The sequence below is a fragment of the Typopeltis vanoorti genome, chromosome 9 (assembly GCF_054136105.1).
Source record: "Typopeltis vanoorti isolate ZY-2024b chromosome 9, IOZ_Tvanoo_1.0, whole genome shotgun sequence".
Taxonomy (NCBI): Eukaryota; Metazoa; Arthropoda; class Arachnida; order Uropygi; family Thelyphonidae; genus Typopeltis; species Typopeltis vanoorti.
This window is the reverse complement of record NC_143557.1, coordinates 113,215,483-113,236,343: the sequence shown is the minus strand read 5'-3', so window position 1 is coordinate 113,236,343 and position 20,861 is coordinate 113,215,483. Positions and strand designations below refer to the sequence as shown.

The 20,861-nt window shown below is 35.8% G+C and overlaps 1 protein-coding gene across 5 annotated transcripts in view; it reads right to left on the bottom strand.

The window, feature by feature from the left end:
* Positions 1 to 20,861, bottom strand: part of LOC150103432 (L-fucose kinase-like) — a 455,316-nt gene that overhangs the window by 211,170 nt on the left and 223,285 nt on the right. For all 5 annotated transcript variants that reach the window (XM_090397435.1, XM_090397431.1, XM_090397433.1 and 2 more), the window contains one exon: positions 10,242 to 10,361. In XM_090397435.1, coding sequence (XP_090253561.1) covers positions 10,242 to 10,361 — 120 coding nt within the window. The remainder of the gene's footprint in view (positions 1 to 10,241; positions 10,362 to 20,861) is intronic.

The window sequence follows — 20,861 nt, the reverse complement described above, 5'->3', positions numbered from 1 at the left end:
ATAAATTGAAGTCGCTGAACAAAACTGTTATATAGGAATTTTATTTTCAAGTTAGGGATGTCCAAAATTTATCTTGAAATTTATTTGTTTATTCCATGTCAAATAATGTCACACACAACTTCAAGTGAGAAACACTCCCCAAAAATACTTCAATACTTTAGTAGTGTGTGGTAATTTTGAAAGCAGGGGTGTACACATAAGGCTATGCCACATTTGGCACACATATATCGGCTCTCTTTTCTTTTTCTTTGCCTCAATGTAGTATCTGAACACACATCACAATGCCTAGTGGGATTTGCTTTCTTGAGTGTGGGTGGCCCAGGTATTAGGAAATGTCTTTCCCCTCAGTCTGAGGGGCACCCTGTGATGGTCGTCCAGATGTAGTGTTTGGTCTTGGCATGTGGAACTTTTGAAAAATTTCTCTGATGAGAGTCAACTGAAAATTAGCATGTGTGATATTTTCACCAGTATGTACATTATACAAAATATGTGAATTGAGAACAGTGAGATCCAAGAGATGGAAAAAGAATTTTCTAAACCATTTGAAGGCCTTTCGCACACATTCAACAGAACTGACCATCATGTCTCTCCTGTCCACAGCCCCCATATTCCTATTATAATCCATGACACATTCAGGTTTCATTATTGGTGTGTTTGTTGTCCTGTCAACTTTCCTTGATTGTTTCATAGAGTCTGTGCGGATTGTGGTCAACATACAAACTTCTCGTTTATCAATCCATTTTACCACCATCATATTATCTGTGTGTCTGGACTCTACCTGTCCTTTGTCTAATTTTTTGTTCAGTTTCGGGAAACCTTTTCTTGTTTTTCCTAACAGTCCCACATGCATTGGTACCATTTTTATGTAGCCAGTCATACAGAAGAGGGCCAGAATACCAATTGTCTAACCACAATGTGTGCCCTTTCTGCAAATACTTTGCCACTAGGGTTTGCGCCACCCCCCCCTGAAATCCCAAATTCACGTTCTGGAATAATGTCTGTAGTTGCTCCTGTGCACACTACAAAATCTAACACATATCCAGTCTCACAGTCACACAACACAAAAACTTTAATCATGAATCTATGTCTTTTCGAAGGAATGTACTGTTTGAACTGGAGGCGGCCCTTGAACAGTACTAAGCTCTCATCAATACATATATTTTGAAAAGGGGAAAATACTTCACTATAGATGTTGAAAGTTTATTTTTCACTTGGTTAGACTATAATAAATTTAGTTTAATCCTTTATCCAAGTGTGAGCAAACAAAGTTTGCACCTGAAAGTATCTTCAGGACTGGGGTTTCCCGGTTTTGTACCACCTTACCCCAGTCATGAAGATACTTTCAGGCACAAACTTTGTTTGCTCACACTTGGATAAAGGATTAAACTAAATTTAGTTTAATCCTTTATCCAAGTGAAAAATAAACTTTCAACATCTTTCTCAAAATCCAGAGTCTAACCAAGTGAAAAATAAACTTTCAACATCTTTCTCAAAATCCAGAGTAATTTAAGAAAAAGGTAGCACACCATTTGGCAGCTCCTTAGATAAAGATGACCTCGCCATTGCTTCTGCCTGGTATCTCCACTTCTGGGCCTGGCTCCCACTGAAGAGACCTCAATAAAGGTCTAAATTAGTCTGGGTAGTGGCCCTTCCCTTTATGCATAACATTCTACATATCCGCAAGGAGATGTGTTTTGCATTATGGGAGATACTGAGATAGGAGTGATGTTAGCTTGCTCCACCTTTGCAACGAGTTTCCCAGTGTTGTACCACCTTACCCCAGTCCTGAAGATACTTTCAGGTGCAAACTTTGTTTGCTCACACTTGGATAAAGGATTAAACTAAATTTATTATACTTCACTGTAGGTTTTTCTCAGATGATTGATAATTGGTTATAGTTTGTGTAGTCTTTGTCCCAGAACCTGAGTTTCATTGTCATGGAAATAGTAAAATATGTAAAAGGAATCTGTCCCTGGATATGTAGTCTGTGAACTGTGGAGTAACTATGAGGGGATCCTTGGACCAATATTCTGCTATTGTTAGTTTTTTTATCCTAGCTATAAGCATTATGATTCCAAAAAATATATATAATTCCTCTGGGGTAGTATTTTTCCATTTTTGCAAACGAGATTGGGGTGCTGGTGGTAGTTTCTGAGTCAAAAATACATAATATTTATTAGGTTCGTCAGCAATATGTTGCATTATATGAAGGGGGGGAAAATAGTTTGAAAAAAATCAAAAACAGTTGAACCATCATCTATAATTACTGAAATACCTGAATTATCATTATTGAATTGGTGAGCTGTTGGACGAAAATTTGTATCACGCCATTGAAACAATGAAGCATCAGTACGATTTCTTTTTCGAGGATGCACTGGTGCTGGTGGTTCGTTATCTGAACTTTCACTATCACTATTTTTACTATTTTCTAAAAAATAAATATCATCATTGTCACTGAAATCTGATAAATCGAAAGTAAAGTTTCTAATACTTCTACTGATTCTGCCTCAGTAAGAGAACACTGCTGTCTGCTTGTCGAAGTCATTTTTACTAACCCTGGAATCACTGCATCACATGATCACCTGGCTCCTATTGTCAAGGACAGCTCTGATAACACTGTACATGGTCTCACAATTTTTTACGAAGATAGTGCCACAAAGCAGACAGAAGCTTGAAAATTAGTTCCTTCTAATCCTAAGAGATGGCACTATAAGCCTGTTCAATTCAAATGCTTTCACAAACTAAATTAAATGAGTATTACACATTGAAAGTTCAAATCGAGTTAACTCGATCTTAGCAAGGTCGCCATTTTTTCTGCGCTCAAGTTAACTCGACCATAGCAGTTAAAGTGTTAACAATGGATTATATAAAAGAACAATATGAGCTATGTCATGGGATAAAGAACAATGCAATGTGGATGATATGTAGTAGCTGACATATAGTGAACAGAGATCTGGTTCAAAATCTCTGTTCTTGAACCAGCATAATCAGAGGAAAGCGAATAAGGTCTTTTTTGGAGAAAAAAGACAAAAGAGTATTCTAGAAGCAGTGAAGAGGACTAGGTTGTGATCACTCCATTTAAGGATCATACTAAAATTAGTGTTTGTGCTGCTGATTGTAGAAGATCTTGAAGCTCGGGATGTCTGGGTATTAGAAGGTCTGTCGTATGAGTAGGAGGAATGAAGAGTACTGTCATTGACAAAACTATTAATAGCATTCAAGGTTAGCAACAGAAAGTCACTTACGTACATGAGCAAGAGGGTAGATGGGTGATATACCCGAGCCCTGAGGAAAATCTGCATTTGAAGAGAGAATAACATACATCATTACATGTAGTGAACTACCCAAGAGAAAACCAGTAACCCATCATAAAGGGTGGAAAGCAGCCTGTAAGATAGCAATTTGCTGAGCACTCTCTCTATGTCAGATTGTATCAAATGTCTTGGATAAGTCAACCACCTCTACACCAGTATGGATTTCACCATGTAGATGGTGAAATCCATACTGGTGGTCATTGATTAGCTAGTGGTTCTCCAGGTGATGAAGAAAACTGACTGTTGATGACCTGCTCCATTACTTTAGAGAGTACTGAGGCAAAAGCTGTAGGTTGATGGCATTCAGAAATGGGCATGAATTCATACTGTGGAGGTGGATGCCAGCTGAGTAGTATAACATAGTGTAGAGATGATAAAAGGCAGGTGTTATTTCAGGAGTGCATTTCTTAAGTACAACTGGGGAGTGGAAGGAATATCATTAAGGCAAAAGCCTTTTTTGGTATCCAGGTTGTTCAAGATTCTTCTGATGTCTTTCTGGAAGGTCACAGGTGGTGTGTATTGCATTATTCCTGGAATAGCTGAAGGTGATTTATTTGGTCATTATGTAGGAGTTTGAAGTGAAGAGTAATACCAGGAGATCAGCTTTGTCTCTAGGTACTATTTGTTGCAATAGTGCCATTGGGGTTAGAGAGGTAGAAGCACAGATGGATAGAAATTGTACCCAACAACCTTTGCATGGACCATGCTAATTCAAAAAGTGAATTTCGTCAGAGGGTGAATACTGTTTAGGTTAGAGACAAATTCTTGTAGTTGGTTAAGAGAACGAAGTCAATTAATGAAAATGTCATTGACATTTCATAGCCACGCTGAGTTCACTGGTACTCTTAGGCTTGTTTCACAAACCACTCCTGGACAAGTTTGCTAGCAGCAGAGACAGTGAGGTTAGGTTAGGTTCAAAAAAATGCATAGGTAGGATGAAAACATAGTAGTCTTAAGAGCAGAGGCAAAACAATGATCATAAACGTAATAATAGAATATGTTGAAAATTCAGCTAAATGACAACAGAACACTTATAGACACTTGACTATGACCAAATATAAAAATCTCATAACATGATCAACAATATGATTAAAGACCTGATTAGCTGGCCAGAAGACATCTAAAAAACCTCTCACATCAACATCACATCAACATCAATTGTAGATATAAGGTATTCTACAACTTCCTTGTTATCTAGACATCTAGGGTCGAAACTATACATTTACTCTAAGCTCTATTTCCAAATTCTGCATATTTTATTCATTGTATCAACATCCTCCTCTTTAAATTCCAAGAAAAAAATTTTTGAACAGAAAAAGGTCTATATAATTATTATTCGGCACCTCCAAGAAGTCCAAGGACTCATCGAGGGAGGACACCTGCTCTACAACTCTCCACAGCTAACCGCAACTACCATCATCATCTACACCAATGCCATCTACTGCCCACCACCAGTATTTTCACAGACAATCACAAACATCCAGGCCAATGGCAGGATTTGAACCCGCAGCCTTTTATCTGGAGAGCAGATGCGCTAACTACTCGGCCAACCAGGCCAGCAAATTCAATGAGCTCTTCTTTGTCTAGCAAACTGCTAGCAGACTTGTTTATGGAGTGGTTTGAGAAACAAGCCTTAGAGTACCATGGGACTTGACAAAAAGTGTGGCTACAATAATTCAAGGACATTTTGTTCATTTGGCCTGGTTCTATCAACCAACTACAAGAATTTGTCTTTCACCTAAACAATATTCATAATTAGCTCAAATTCACTTTTGAATTAGAAACTAACAGATCATTATCATTTTTAGGCACACTCACAGAACATGCAAAACAAACTCAGTTATTCAGTTTATAGGAAGCCAATTCATACCAGTTGAGATGCATGTGGCAAATTCAATCACCATCCCAGGACAAAAAACTGGCATTATATTAATCCTAGAGGGTAGAGCATATAAAACCTCTAAAAATATAGATAAAATAAATCTAGAGCTTGATTACCTCAGTTCTATCCTACCAATGAACGGCTATAATAGAATATTAGTTTGTCATCCAGATGAACATAAAATACAAGTTTTTCAGAGGAGCAGTAATTCTTCCCTATATGTGATCAATCACAGAAAAGATTTCAAAGTTGCTATGTCAACAAACTATCAAAGTTACCTTCCTTCCTTCTTTCAGCAAGATTTCTAATCTACTTAGGCCTCCAGAACCTTCACATCCCCCCACTTAAGAAACCTATTGTTTACAAGATCACCTGTGTCTGTGGGATGTGTTACACAGAACAGACAGGTATGTCAAGAGGGATACTCATCTTAGAATATTTCAATAACATTGAGAAAAAAAAAGTAAACAGAAATCAGGATCAGCACATACAACAGAATCAAAGCATGAAGTTGTTAATAATTGGTTTTATTTTTTATATTGAGTATATTCATAGATATTATATCTTAATATTAATCCTACCATAGAGAATGATCTCTGTTTCTAACAATTATTTTTTTAATTCCGAGTGCACCTATATGCACAAGGGTTCACTCCAATTGGTGCAATGATCTTAACTCTTTCTGTTAGAATCCAAATAATCACTGACTCAAGACCAAAATACAAAATAAATACATTTAATAAAACAAAAACAATATATATATATATACACTTCAAACAATATTACATAACTAACTACAAAATTAATTGGATCCAAGGCCTTTTTAAATAAACTTACACTTTTTAAATAAACTTAAGACTAGACTAAACACTTTGTTTGCACAATCACAAAATGTTCATAGCCAGTTTCTTTCTCAGTTAAGGCCCTTTTCTGAAGATATATGACTCTATTCTTCATTTTTACAGGATCCTTTCTCATCACTTATGTAACACACATTAATTCTTCCTGACTTAATTCTTTCTCTTTTCTTCAGTAGAAATAATAGTCAGATTTGGCGTCCTTAATACAGATGAGACTTCCTAATCAGAGTTTTCTCGAACATTCCTTCAGAACGTAAATAGCAAATTCTTCTTTTATTCACTAAATGCTTATTGACAGTCTTACTCTTCCAATTAAAAAAACTTACAGTTCTACGATTTCCTTTTCGGAATCTACTATAAATCTTTCAATTAGTGTTTCAACATCCTAAACTAGCATTAGAAAAATTCCCACTACAAGAAGACAACCTGGTGACCTGGTGAAGTGTTTAGAACATTCAATAGCAACTGAAAGAAATCATTTTGTAACTATCCAGAATATTAATACATTCTGGATATGAGGACTCTAGCAGTTTAATGTAGTTGCATATATATATATATATATATATATATATTTTTTTTATATATATATGACAGAATGATCATTGACTCGGTTAACATACATAGTTTTATGAAAAAATTGAATGACTAGAACCGAGATTTAATTAAAAAGGTTTTAATATAAAACACTACTAGTTTTGGCCTGTAACAGCCTTCTTCAGGTGACATTATAAAAGAAAAAACACTAAACATTGAGGGTTAAAAGACTATGAACAACATAGACAGTCTTTATACATAATTAGCATGTAAACGTTGTAGTTGTATTTGAAGCTGTTCTTTCATTTGTTGCATTGTTGGGAGAGTGCGTGCTTGCTGCATCACATGAACGCCAGTACATGATTACAGCTGAATGACTATCTGGGAGGTTGTAGCTTAAATTGTTATTTAGATGAACAGGATTGAAGATGATTTCTCTCGATTCCACAATTTTTCTCTCTATTTCGTCACTGCAACGGAAGATGTTTGTAGATTTTTCCCAGCAGACTTTGTGACTTTGGTTATCATCATTAGGATTAGCCGAGAAAAGGATATGACTTGATAATGCACTCGCTCGCTGTCTCTTGTAAGTAATGTCTCTCATGTGTTCTTCCATACGCATTTCGACAGATTTGTCTGTCTGCCTGAAATAAGGAATATCGCAGTCACATAATATTTTATATATGCCAGGGTATTTGAGTTGATGATGACAAGGTTTTGAGTGGCTAATTAAGGAACGGATCTTTGGAAGTGGAGTGAACAAGGTTCTGATATTGTATTTTTTTAGAACTTTTGCTAATTTATGTGAAACAGTACTTATGTAAGGAATAGATATATTGCTTTTGAATCTATTTGTTTCTTCTGAGTGATGTCAAGGCTAACATTTTTTTGGATAACTTGTTCTTGAGTAATGTATCCAAGTAATAATATCCAAAAAAATGTTAGCCTTGCTTACACATTGCATCAGGTCCGGTTACTTCAAATTTCAAGATAATATATACAAACAAAATCATGGACTGGCTATGGGTAATCCTTTATCTCCGGTTCTTGCAAATATTTACTTAGAAGATTTTGAAACCAAGGCTATCTCTTCCTTTATTTTAACACTTAAAGTTTGGAAACGTTATGTGGATGATGTCTTCATTGTTTGGAGCCATGGACATGAATCCCTTATGGTTTTCCTTGAACATCTCAATAGCCGACATCAAAGTATTAAGTTTACTGCTGAGCTTGAAACGGATAATTCCTAGCCTTTTCTTGATGTCAAACTGACTCGCTCTTCTGGTAAACTAAAAATATCAATATATAGAAAACTCACACATACCAACAGATATCTGCACAGTCAGTCCCATCATTTCCCTCCTCATAAACTTGGAATAATTTCCACCTTGGGACATAGAGCCCGTTCTCTTCTTGATGATCCAAATGAACTGCTTACAGAAATAAACCATCTGAAAACTTCTTTCGAAGTTAATGGATATTCCAAGAAAATCATTAACAAATTCCTTCTTAATCCTCCTAGACATCACTCAGAAGAAACAAATAGATTCAAAAGCAATATATCTATTCCTTACATAAGTACTGTTTCACATAAATTAGCAAAAGTTCTAAAAAAATACAATATCAGAACCTTGTTCACTCCACATCCAAAGATCCGTTCCTTAATTAGCCACCCACAACCTTGTCATCATCAACTCAAATACCCTGGCGTATATAAAATATTATGTGACTGCGATATTCCTTATTTCGGGCAGACAAACAAATCTGTCGAAATGCGTATGGAAGAACACATGAGAGACATTACTTACAAGAGACAGTGAGCGAGTGCATTATCAAGTCATATCCTTTTCTCGGCTAATCCTAATGATAACCAAAGTCACAAAGTCTGCTGGGAAAAATCTACAAACATCTTCCGTTGCAGTGACGAAATAGAGAGAAAAATTGTGGAATCGAGAGAAATCATCTTCAATCCTGTTCATCTAAATAACAACTTAAGCTACAACCTCCCAGATAGTCTTTCAGCTGTAATCATGTACTGGCGTTCACGTGATGCAGCAAGCACGCACTCTCCCAACAATGCAACAAATGAAAGAACAGCTTCAAATACAACTACAATGTTTACATGCTAATTATGTATAAAGACTGTCTATGTTGTTCATAGTCTTTTAACCCTCAATGTTTAGTGTTTTTTCTTTTATAATGTCACCTGAAGAAGGCTGTTACAGGCCGAAACTAGTAGTGTTTTATATTAAAACCTTTTTAATTAAATCTCGGTTATAGTCATTCAATTTTTTCATAAATATATATATATATATATATATATGTGTGTTTTTTTTTTTGTTTTTTTTTATAATTTCATTTCTTTATTTATTTATTTTTGTTTTTCTTTTCTATCACTAGAGGTCAGGCTAGAAAAAAGATTTATTAACTACGTAGATTTAGTTTACTGGTATAGAAAGCATGAGCATGTAGCTCGGTTCTGTATACAGTTGTATTCTTCCGATGATGACCTCGATATAGAGGTCGAAACGTCAAGTTTTATTTTATTTGTAATTAATAAAATAATCTGTTCAGCACGTGTGTTTTTGAGTCCCTAAATCTACAAATATGAGTGCTGATCACCGTGTAACCCTAAAAGAAAGAATCCTCCAATATTCCGTTTAAAACGCATATAGCAATATTTTCTTTTATTTATCCACATACTTATTCCACATTAAAACTTAATAGTTCCACGATTCCTTTTTCGGAATATACTATTAATTTTCTTCCGACTGTCACATAAAAAACTTAAGTTCCTCCGAACCTAAATATCTGCCGGCCTGTGTTCTAAAATCCTTCCAAACGCTATCTTGTTTACAGCCGTTACCCAAATACCAAACGCTCTCTTGTCAGCTGTCAATCACTCCATAAAACTTCTCCGCAAACATGCGCACTCCATGAAAGTCAGAAACTAAGTACTGTAAAATGGCTGACACGTTGTATCCGTTAGCGACAAGAGAATGTCTTCATAAAACACAAAACTTAATATTTCAAACCATAATCAAATTCTTTTAAGTAATACAAAGATCAAATCTAGTAAGTACATCAATTTTTTAACTTCTTTACATATCACTTTGGACAAAATGATTCCATAACGGGCACATCGTAAATGCCGACAATGCGTGTTATGAAAACAAAACTAATAAACATACTAACATAAACAATACGTAAAAATATTCAGAATTTTAATTATGATTATTTTTACAAAGTATTCTGGCAATAAACTGAAATCATTCACATAGATTACAATTTCTATTATAGGGCATTTAACGAGTCATCTGAAATGTTAAAATATCCACAACAGTGCAACAAAAACAAGGCACGATATTATAACAAGTGTGGGACACTTTACTAAAACATTTAACACATGTGGATGCCAGTAGCATGCATCAAATAAAATTATGAAATGTTGCACTGTGACATTTCATCTTAGTTCTTAACTTAGATTCAGTTGAAAATTATTCAAATCTAATTTACATAAAAAGCATAGTATTTTATATCACTTTATTAACTTAATAGACATGTTAACTTAATAGACTCAATAGAGTTAATAGACATACTATTACTGTAAACTAATCATAAATATTTCATAGAGAAATAAAATTCACTGACCACAGGATTATCATCAACACCAAATACTACAGCTATTTGCTTTAATTTCTGGTTATTATCTGTTTTAAGAACATTCTGGAAACACAAAATAACCATTTTGTCTGGCACATGAAGAAGAGCCTGCAAAAAGAATAGTATATTAAATTTTGCTGGTAACGATTGCAAATTTATAATTCAAGATGAATAACATATGAAGAGGAGTAAGATAATATCTAAACAAAGGACAATTAAACTAGCATAATGCTATGAAGATTTAATAATAGCTTATCACAAAACAACAACAACAAGGTTAAATACTTTATCACTTATCAGTGATAGTTTGGCTTTTCTTAAGGCAATTTCAAAATGATCTGCACAGGCACAATGCATAACGGAATAAGAATATAAAATTTCAAGCAAGTATTTTACTATTCCGAATATACTACCCGAGTGCAAATATCATGAAGATAAATTATCATAAGATTCAGGCCAGGTTTTCTGTTGGTTTTAGCAGAGGATGACAATCTCCTAAATCTTTGACAATTTTTAACAGCCAAATTTATGTAATTAGGATTGTTGCAATCAAGACTGTAGAGCATATTCTAATTCCCAGAATGGCATTTCCCTTTTGAAGCAGTGTCTTCTAAAAGTAATAGTTTTTCTTCATCTTATTTCATGAAGGATGTTGAATGCATAGTCTGCTTTTTTCTGTATTGATTCATAAATATATAATTACTGTGTTCTTCACTTTGTTTAATTGCAGATCTGCAATCGTCTGTAAAAGGGGAGTTTATACTGACAGTGTACACTTGTGAATCAGATCAGATTTAAAATTTTTTTTTTATATCTGGTCCACACATGGAAGGCCACAAGACCTATAGCACATTATTGCTGTGTGTAGGCAAGAGGAATAGAAGAAAGGAGAAATCTGTTCACATTTTGCTTGAACAGTTGAGGGTCTTTGGGGAAGGCAGAGTGGAGGAGACTGTACCAAGGACAGAAGTAGATGGAACAAAAGAGGAGGCAGTGAGATTGGTTCAGTGACTTTCAAGATGGACTATAAAAAGGATGTTGATTAGCAGTGGATCTTGTTTTAATGATTTTGGAGGAGAGTGGAGAAATAATAGTGGCCAATTCAGTAGAATGTCCATGAAAATATCTGTAAAAGAGGCACAAGGCAGAAACCGAATGTCTGTGAGAGAGGGACTGAAGTGGGGAATGTGAGAGAGGGATCATTAATTAGCCGAATTGCCCTCTTCTCGATAGAAATGAGCAATGTAGAAAGGATTTTGGTACACCACCCCAAATATGGGAGCAGTATTCTGTGGCTGGGCAGATTTGGGATTTGTATAGAAATAGCAGCTGTGTGTGTGTGGGGGGGGAGTATCTGAATGTGTGGATGCTTGTCCTTTAGTTGATTGCAAAGAAGATATCAAACATCTGGATGTCTGCTTTACGTAAGAAAGGCAACAAAATCAGGGAATATTATAAATCCCAGGATGTTTGTTAAAAGGGCTGCGTTCCTTCAGGCAAATGAAGTGAACCTCGTGTAGTTAAAGTTTCCTGAAGTAGATTTTGTTTGCAACATAGAAAAGGCATACTTTCTTCCAAATGGCATCAGACTGAAGATTGTGATTCTTCTCTCTCTCTCTCTTCATCTCACCCTTCTAAAGGCAACATCAACTCCCCAGAAAAAATAGCCCTTTCTAATTTATAAAAGAACGAGGATATTTTAATACAAAAAGATGACAAAGGCAACTGTCATTATGGATACAGCTGATTACATGTCTAAGATTTCACTCTTGCTATTGGATTCCTCCACTTATGCTCCATTAGATAATGACCCCAATTTGACAAATCATGAAGAGACCAACAATCTGATATGTAACATGCTCACTTGGCCAACAGATCTAAAGAAAAAGTTTAAATTAATGCACCTTTTAACTCTGGGATAGCATGGATCACCCAAAGTACACAAGGTGGGCATTCCTCTTAGATAAGTTCTACTTATCCGTTAACAAATATCTTGCCAATCTTCTAAAGAACCGCATCAGACACATTGACTCCTTAATTAAAAACTCTCAACACTTTGTACACAAAATTTACGGAAATTTTCATCTTGCCACTGGATATTCGAGATAGTCCAGATATTGTATCTTTGTTCACTAATGTTCCAGAAGATGAAGCCACTGAATTTAGACAATCTGTTCCCTCCTGATACCTCTCAACTTTTCAGACATTGTCTTCACTCTAATTGTTTCAGATGGAATAGGAAAATTTACAAGCAGTTTTCCAGCCTTGCAGTGGGAATCCCTCTGTTTCCTTCAAGTGCTAACTTATTCATGGAAAACTTAAAAAAAAAACATTTCTTCACATCTACAAACAACAACAAAAAAAAAACAGTTTAATCTGGTGGAGTAAGATGTAGATGACATCTTTATTGTCTGGAAATATGTTGTTGGGTTGCATGACTTTCTTCGTCTATCAACTTCTTCCATCTGAAAATAAAATTCACTTTGGAACTGGAAAATGAAAGAAAACTACCTTTCTTAGATGTTTTAATTTCCAAAAAAAAAAAAAAAAAAAAAAAAAGCTGAAGACTTCTCTCTTACTGCATACTGCAAGCCTACTCATACAGATTATTATCTACACTCATCCTCTTTGCATCATATATCACAAATACTAGGTATTAAAGATACATTCAAAAAATAAAATATAATAAAATGGCAATCGCTTTCTCACGAGAAATGAAGAAAATTGAAAGAAGAATTATAGTCTCTACTCCAACTACTCATGTGCAATAATATTCTGAGAAAATTGTACAAAAATTATTGTTCTCTACTCCTGTTCCAATTTCACTATAAAACTTCTGTTTCCATCCTATACATTGGTAGGTTTTCGCTCAAGATCACTAGTTTCCTCAAATCTTATGACATAAGAGTAGCCTGCAAGCATATTTTAACTACATGGAAATTAAGGTTTACTTTGTTAACCACAACCCTTTCTACAAACATCCTAGAGTTCACATTATTCTGTTCTTGCGGCTTTTCTTACAATGAGCAGACATCTAGAAGTTTGGAAATTGGACAGAAAGAACATATTGGAAATGTTAATATCAGAGAAGACAGCTCAGGCATAGCTTTTCATTTCTCTCTCGTTCTCTCTCTCTCTCACACACACACACACACACACATCATATTAAATGGGATAAGAGCTCCATTCCTTATAGAGAGGACAATTTCCTACCTCATCACATTAAAGAATTTACCATGGTCATTTGTTCTGACACACTTAAAAAGAATCAAAGATTGATCCTGTGTGATATTTGGAAATTGCTCATTAAATCTTTCTGCATGTCATACTTTAACTTTTCATTCAACTATCTTGCACACATTACTGAACAAGAGCAAACCGATGCCAGCTCCCAAGCTCCACATGATTCTATTTCAACTTATTTGTAATGGTTTCTACATGTTCTGTATTTTAGTAATGTTATAGTTCATGTTATTCTTTTATTGTATTTTTGTTTGTCTTAACCCAGAAAAAGCCACGAGTATCTGTGACAAAACTAGTCGGTTTCATTTTTATATTGTTACTACGAAATAAACCCAATGTATTTCTCTTTATAACAGTATCGTGTTCTTATCCACTGATTCCAAAGTTCTCTTTTTGGCCAGTTTTTCAAATACTTTTACCATTATTCCTGAGATACTTATTGGTCTATAATCTCCTACCACAGACTTAAACCTCCCGTATGCAAAAGAATTATTTTGCCCTCCTTCCACTCCCTTGGGACTATGCCACAGCTGTGACTTAAACAAACTGGTCAAAGAAGACACTGCCAGTGCCTTGCACATTTGTGTAAAATGCAAGCTGATATTCTATCCAATCAAGCAGCTGTATATTGTACAAAAATTACTATTCTCTATTCCTGCTCCACAACAAAATCATGACATTCACTACAGAACTGACAGATTTCATTGAGATTCTGCAATATTCCTAAGTGTCTCCAAATCATCCATCTTCATTCTCACATCAGTACCTGTTGCCTCTGCAACAGCAATATCCTCGCTTGGATGAATATATTCTTGCAAAGTGGTTGCTGCTATAGTCCCCTGGCCTATTTCTTTTTTCACTATCTATAACCCCACCATATTTGATCCATGGGCCTTTGCTTGTTTTCATCACTCAGCTCTGGAAATGAGCCATTTGGAGGCTTGTAATAACTCAATTATCAATCTCAATATTATCAAGACATATGAGTCTTGATGTTTATCAAACACAAAACCTATATCTGCCTCTCTCCCCAAAAAAATTTTGGTTTCATTTTATGTTTCTAGGTATTATTTCTTCTTAAACAATTGGATACTTTCTACCAATCTGAAATCCATCTACCTTAGAATATTCTCATATCCAAAATGTGCAACAGAAATCTCTAAAAATAAAATCCCAAATTCTACATAAAAGACAGAAAATGGCTCAATGATAACCTCTTTCTTCCAGAAACACTTCAAAGGAACGTGCTTATCAGACATGTTATTATACTGTTAGTAACATTTAAGTTAATATGTAGAGAATAATAGAATTTGTTAACTCCTATATATTTCTTCCTTGTTAACAAGGACATCATCAGGAAAAGAAGAGAAGATTGGCTGGCAACATTCAGAACATGAATCAAGTTGCTTGCATTCACAGCTTAGTAAACAGGAAAATACACTATTAGAGTTCTGCAAAAACAACAGTTGGTTTCTGTAATTCAAACAGAGGACTACACAACTCATTCAGTAGTATGGAAAAAAAAATAATGAACAGCACTCTAATCAAGAGCATGGCATTTGTTTCAGGTTTTTTTGTTATTCATTTTTTTTTAATGTTGGGCCCATATACGAGAGGTTGGCTGGTCAACCTATAGTACTTTAGTACCGTATATGGGTAGTGAGATGGGAAAGGAGAAACTTGTTGACATTTGATTTAAAAGCCTGTATATTGTATTCCTTGGAAATACATCAGGGAGAGAAGATTGTTCTACAGTACAGCAGTAGCAGGGATGAAGGAGGTGGAAAAGAAACTTGTTCTGTGGGTTTCAAGGTGTACTATGTACTATGAAAGGATGTTGGGCGACAAGTGTATGTGTTCCAATGGGCGACAAGTGTATGTGTTCCAATGGGCTTAGTACAGAGTGGGGTAATTATTGATGCTGTTTCAGATGAACATTTTCCATGGAAATATTTATAGAATATACGAATTGCAGAGACTAAACGTCTATGTGAAAGTGGGGGGTAGTGAGTTGGTAAGAGATGGATCATTTATCAGTCTAATTGCTCTCCTCTGTATTGAGTCAAGCATTTTGTTAGGAGCCCCACTCCAAATATGAGAACAGTATTCGATAGCTGGGTGGATTTGTGATTTGTATAAGGTTAACAGCTGTTCTGAGGTGAAGTAACGTCTTGAGCGAAAGAGAAAGCCTAGTTTTTTGGAAGCTGAAGATGCAATGGTTAGGATGTGTTTATGCCAAGAGAGGCCTGATGTCAAGGTAATTCTGAGAAGAGAAATTTCATCTTGTCTGGGAATTTGAGTGGGAATCTGGGAATTGTTCTTTTTTGTGGGAAATAAGACAGAACTGGGTTTTACTAGCAATGAAGTTGACGAGGTTATCTGACGAGGTGTACCCCATTGGAGGATGGCTTGGAAGTCCAAATTAAGGGAAGTTGTGGTTGATGTTCTGTGGGTTGAAGTGAGCTGTGTAGGGTAAGGTATATCAAATAAAAGGGAGGAGTGCAATGTGCTGTCATCTGCAAACTGAGTATTAGTTTGGAGGTCAACTGAAGTAGGTCATTGAAATCCAGAAGAAAGAGGGTCGGTGAGAGAACTGAACCTTGTGGGACCCCAGAATTAGTTGGATGGTGGGATGATAGGGGCCATCTACCATCACACATAGCGTGTGTCCAGATGGAAAGCTGGCAATCCATCTGCAGAAGTCCTGAGATAGTCCAAATGATGGAAGTTTGCTAAGTAAGCCTTTGTGCCAGACCTGATCAAAGGCTTTAGCGATATCAAGTTCAACTATTTGGGATTTGCCAAATTTTTCCATGCCATATGTCCATAGATGGGCGATATATGAGAGCGGGTTACCTGTTGATCGGCATTGAGGGAATCTATACTGGTGGTCGCTTAATAGCTGGGTACCTTCAAGGTAGAGTAGGAGTTGAGAATTGATGGTTTTCTTCATCACTTAGATAGGATTGAGGTGAGTGAGATAGGGCAGTAGTTAGATGGCAGCAATTTGTCACCCTTTTTAGGAATGGGTTGAATATAGGCCAATTTCCAGGCTTTGGGATATATATATATATATATATATATATATATATATATATATATATATATATATATATCCCAAAATGGATATATATATATCCTATACAGAAGGCATAGGATAGGAGTCAGTTCTGGTGCACAAACCTTCAGGACAACTGGAGGAATGCCATCAGGGCCAGGAGCTTTTTTTGTTTTTGTGTCTAATTTTGACAACAGGTTTATAATCTCTTTCTGGCAAAAGGATACAGGGGGCATTGTATGTTGGGCAGTTGGAATGACTGAGGAGCATTTGCCATTGTCAGTTATGCGTGTATTGGAGACAAAGTGTGAAGCCAGGAGATTAGCTTTTTCTGTGGGTGATGTTGCAATTGAGCCATCTGGGTATCACAGGGGTGGGAGTAGTGTAGGGCAAAAGTTGCGACCAATTGCTTTGGCAAAAGAGAGCAGAAGGCATGGCTGTACATTTCTTGCTTTTTGCACATTCAAATTCTGTTTTGGGCTTCAGTATAGGCACTGAAGGAGGATGGATTCTTAATTTGTGCCAGTTGTGGTATGCCTGATTTTTTATTTGTACAGCCTTGGCACACGTTTTGGAGAACCAGGGTTTGGATAGGGAACAGCAGTTCAGAGAAGTGTGGGAAATGTATGTTTTCATGCCAGTGAGGATTACTTTGGTAATACATTCGGTACATATGTTTGGATTGGAAGACTGCAAACAATAGTCCAACCATGGAAATGAAGCATAGTAGTCTCGGAGGCTGTTCCATTTGGCACTGTTATAATGCCAAACTACCCTTGTGTGGGTGTGACTATGTAAGCATTGTTGCAGGGCAGGAGATGAGCACTAGGTTGGTCAGAATTACCCAGGGGGGCTCACTACATTCACTGTATATATGGAAGGGTCATTGGAAGAGATCTAGGATATTGGGAGTGATTTGGGTTATCTGATATTCTGGTTGGCTTGTGAACAATTTGTGTAAGGTTGTTGGTGATGGCAAATGTTTCAGTTGATCAGTTTTTGAATTTTGTAAATTTTATTAATGTATACTGTATAATCACAGTCCAGTACATACCAATGAGAACAATAGCAGATAAAATATCACTGTCTAGAGAGATTTTATGGAATGTATATACTTTGGATATACTCATGACCATAGGTGAACAGCTTGTGGTTTGAAAGCAAGAGAGTATGTTATCAGAAGTGCTTTTAAAGAGAGTGCCAAAAGTGCAGGTCATGTCAAAAATAGAGAGTGAAGTAGTGAATGTTAGAGACGAAAAGTATGAAAATGTTAGTGATGGACACAGTGCAGACAGGAATGAGCAAAAGTTAAAAAAAAGTATGAATAACATGAAAATTGTGGTGGAAGATAAAGAGAATAATAAGGTGATTGTAATGTGAGAGAAAGAGAGCACACTCGTGCACAGCCTTTCACAGGACAAAGCATGGGCTCCAGTAAGTGGAAAAATATCTGGTAAGTGGTATAGCAGTTTGGCAAGGAAATTTTAGATCCAGGAAGTGAGGGTTCAAGGTTTGCCATTCTCTGACATGGGATGTTAGTTCTGATGAATGCATATGTACCATCCTTGTGATGGAAGGAATCATGTAAGGTATAGTTTGGCCATTTGAGATGGATGGTAGTTTAGGTTCTAGTAAGAATAACATGTCTGGTTTGGGTAAATCAGATTGATTTTTTGTTGTTTTTTCCCTACCTTTTGAGAATTTTGTGAGATTTTGTGTGATTCACAGTAAAAATTGTATTTGATATGTTGTCCTTTATGTTTAGTAGGGAAGAAGAGTGAAAAAAACAGAAACATGTAATGGTAAGTGAAGGATTTGCAAACATACCATCCACACAGAGGGAAGCCATTCTTCTGTCCTCAATTGCATACAATTAGACTCTCCAGAATGATCTGGCAGAGTAAGTGGAGTACGATTATTAGCTAGCTAGTCAAGAATCTTCCTGATACATTATACGCAAGGTTAAGTCTTGTGTAGTATCTGGTGGCTTGCCTTGAAACTGCTTACCTCTTGTACCCGCAAATGGAGGAGCTACTGGCTTCCTAGTTAATTATGATGTTGCACATGCTTATGATTAGTGTCACCTGGAATGTATGTTTGAAAGTGATGGTAGACAAAAATCAGATACCCTACTCTGGAGTCACTTCAACAGTCACTACAAGGCTCCAATAAGCAGGATGCTGTTCCTTCACTTAATCTTCCATCTAAGATTCTAGCTGGTATTCTACCCAACTAGGAAAGGTAATACGCACCTAAAGCACTAGAGCCCCATTTGTGGAAACACCATGGTAAGGTGGTGTTGGCTTGTGATTCATTATTATATATTGCACATAATCAGCCCATGATAATGCTGATGTTTTTTAATTTCCAATGCAGAGTTATTGCTTTTTTTTATAGCAATCCTACCTGTGAAGAATCAGAATGTAATATATCAGTTCCATGAATGAGTCAAATATTAACTGTTTGAGCAGTAATACTATATATGCACAATGCTTCTATTCCAAAAACAGTATCGACATATACATACATACATTCAAATTTTAACTATAGTCAAGTGATAAATTTATGGCTGCTTTTGAATATTTACAGGGAGGTACTGCAATCTTTCCAATTATTTTTTTATGTATTTATATGCTATATTTATATGCTATAGAAGGTAAGATATATATTTAACTCATTACTCAAAAAGTTAAGTAGAAAAATAATGCTACTGATATACTTTTTGAATGCCTATAAATGGTAGTTGGTGAATGTAGACACTACCAGATGCTATCATGAGACCAGAATGATGGTCTCATGATAAAGCTTAGTAGGGATGCTTATACCTTGATTATTGTTCATTGTTTTGTTTAGAATAGAAAAATATAGGGATAATAATTAATTAAATAATTTTATTTAATTATTAACTTATACCATCAAGATTTTGCCTTTGTCACTAAGACATCTTCATGGACACAAAGATATCTAACTATGCATGGGCACACAGGCCCTCCAGCAGAAAGGTAAATACAGAGCAAGTGCACAAGTACAAAAAAAAAAAAAAAAAAGTGGGAGCCTGAAGTCCTAACTAATGCCCTCTGTTGGTGAGATAGGGAGATTTTGCTCATAAAACTGATAGTCTCATGATAACAGTCACTCATATTTTTGGTAAAGAGGCACCATATTTGTTTCAATTCATAGAATGTAAAGCTGTGGTAGATTTAAAAAAAAAAAAAAACAGTTCCTCAGATTTATATATTCTTCTGTATAATAGAAAAGTACCCATACCCTTCCCCACTAGATCCAGTAATCTGCATTAATAGCACATAGCCTGCAACCCCAGAATGACTGGAGTGTATATAAAGGAAGTAATTTTATTTATGCAGTTGAATATTGTCTGTTTTTCAAATCAGACCAAAACATGTCAAATTTCCAAGAGCAAGGAATACTGTAGATACCAAAATGAGCTAAATATGTGTATGTCTGTGAGAGTGAGAGAGCGAGGGGGGGGGGGGAGATCTTTGGGTGAGAAGATAATGGTGGTTTAATTTCTGGTAAGACTTAGAGGATATTTGTATTTTACATATTCTAAAAACATATGGCGTGATAGATGAACCAGAAGGTACATTTATCACATTATCAGTATGGTATTATCAAAACTTTAATGACAGAACCATCTGTTTAGACCAGTGGTCGATATCGACCCCCAGAGGTCGATAGAAAAATATAAGACATCATTGTACGGGTAATATTTAATTCGGTTAACTTGGATTACCTCCATCCTGAATGACAACGCAATTAAGAGTAAATCGTGAGAACAGTGACATGAATAGGACCTGTAAGATGGAGCAAGGTCATGAAAACAGTTACAAAGGCCCATCATGTAGGCCAAAATGACGTTATTTACCAATAAACGGATGTCAGTGGTTCCCACCTGGCGGCGCAGCGGGAGCAAAATTGCAACACATGTGTGGTTGCTTATTTACTTATACTTACACGTATTCGATCCCAGTCTCATTTTTGTACCCCGACATATAAGTGAGCATTAATGCTCTAAAATTCATTAACATACATATTATAATTCTATCGTTATTCATTCACGAACTAAACTTCTCTATTTTGAAGTGTCGAGCAGGCCTGTAATTTTGTACATCCTATATATACCTATAGGAAGATTGTATTATTGTTATTTTGTTATCTAAATTAAATTTTATATTTTATATATTATTTATCCCTCCTATCAAATATGTAATGTTAAGAAGGACGTCAAAAACAAAAACGCATCCCTTTGACGTTAAGGTCAATATAATAATATATACTATATTATA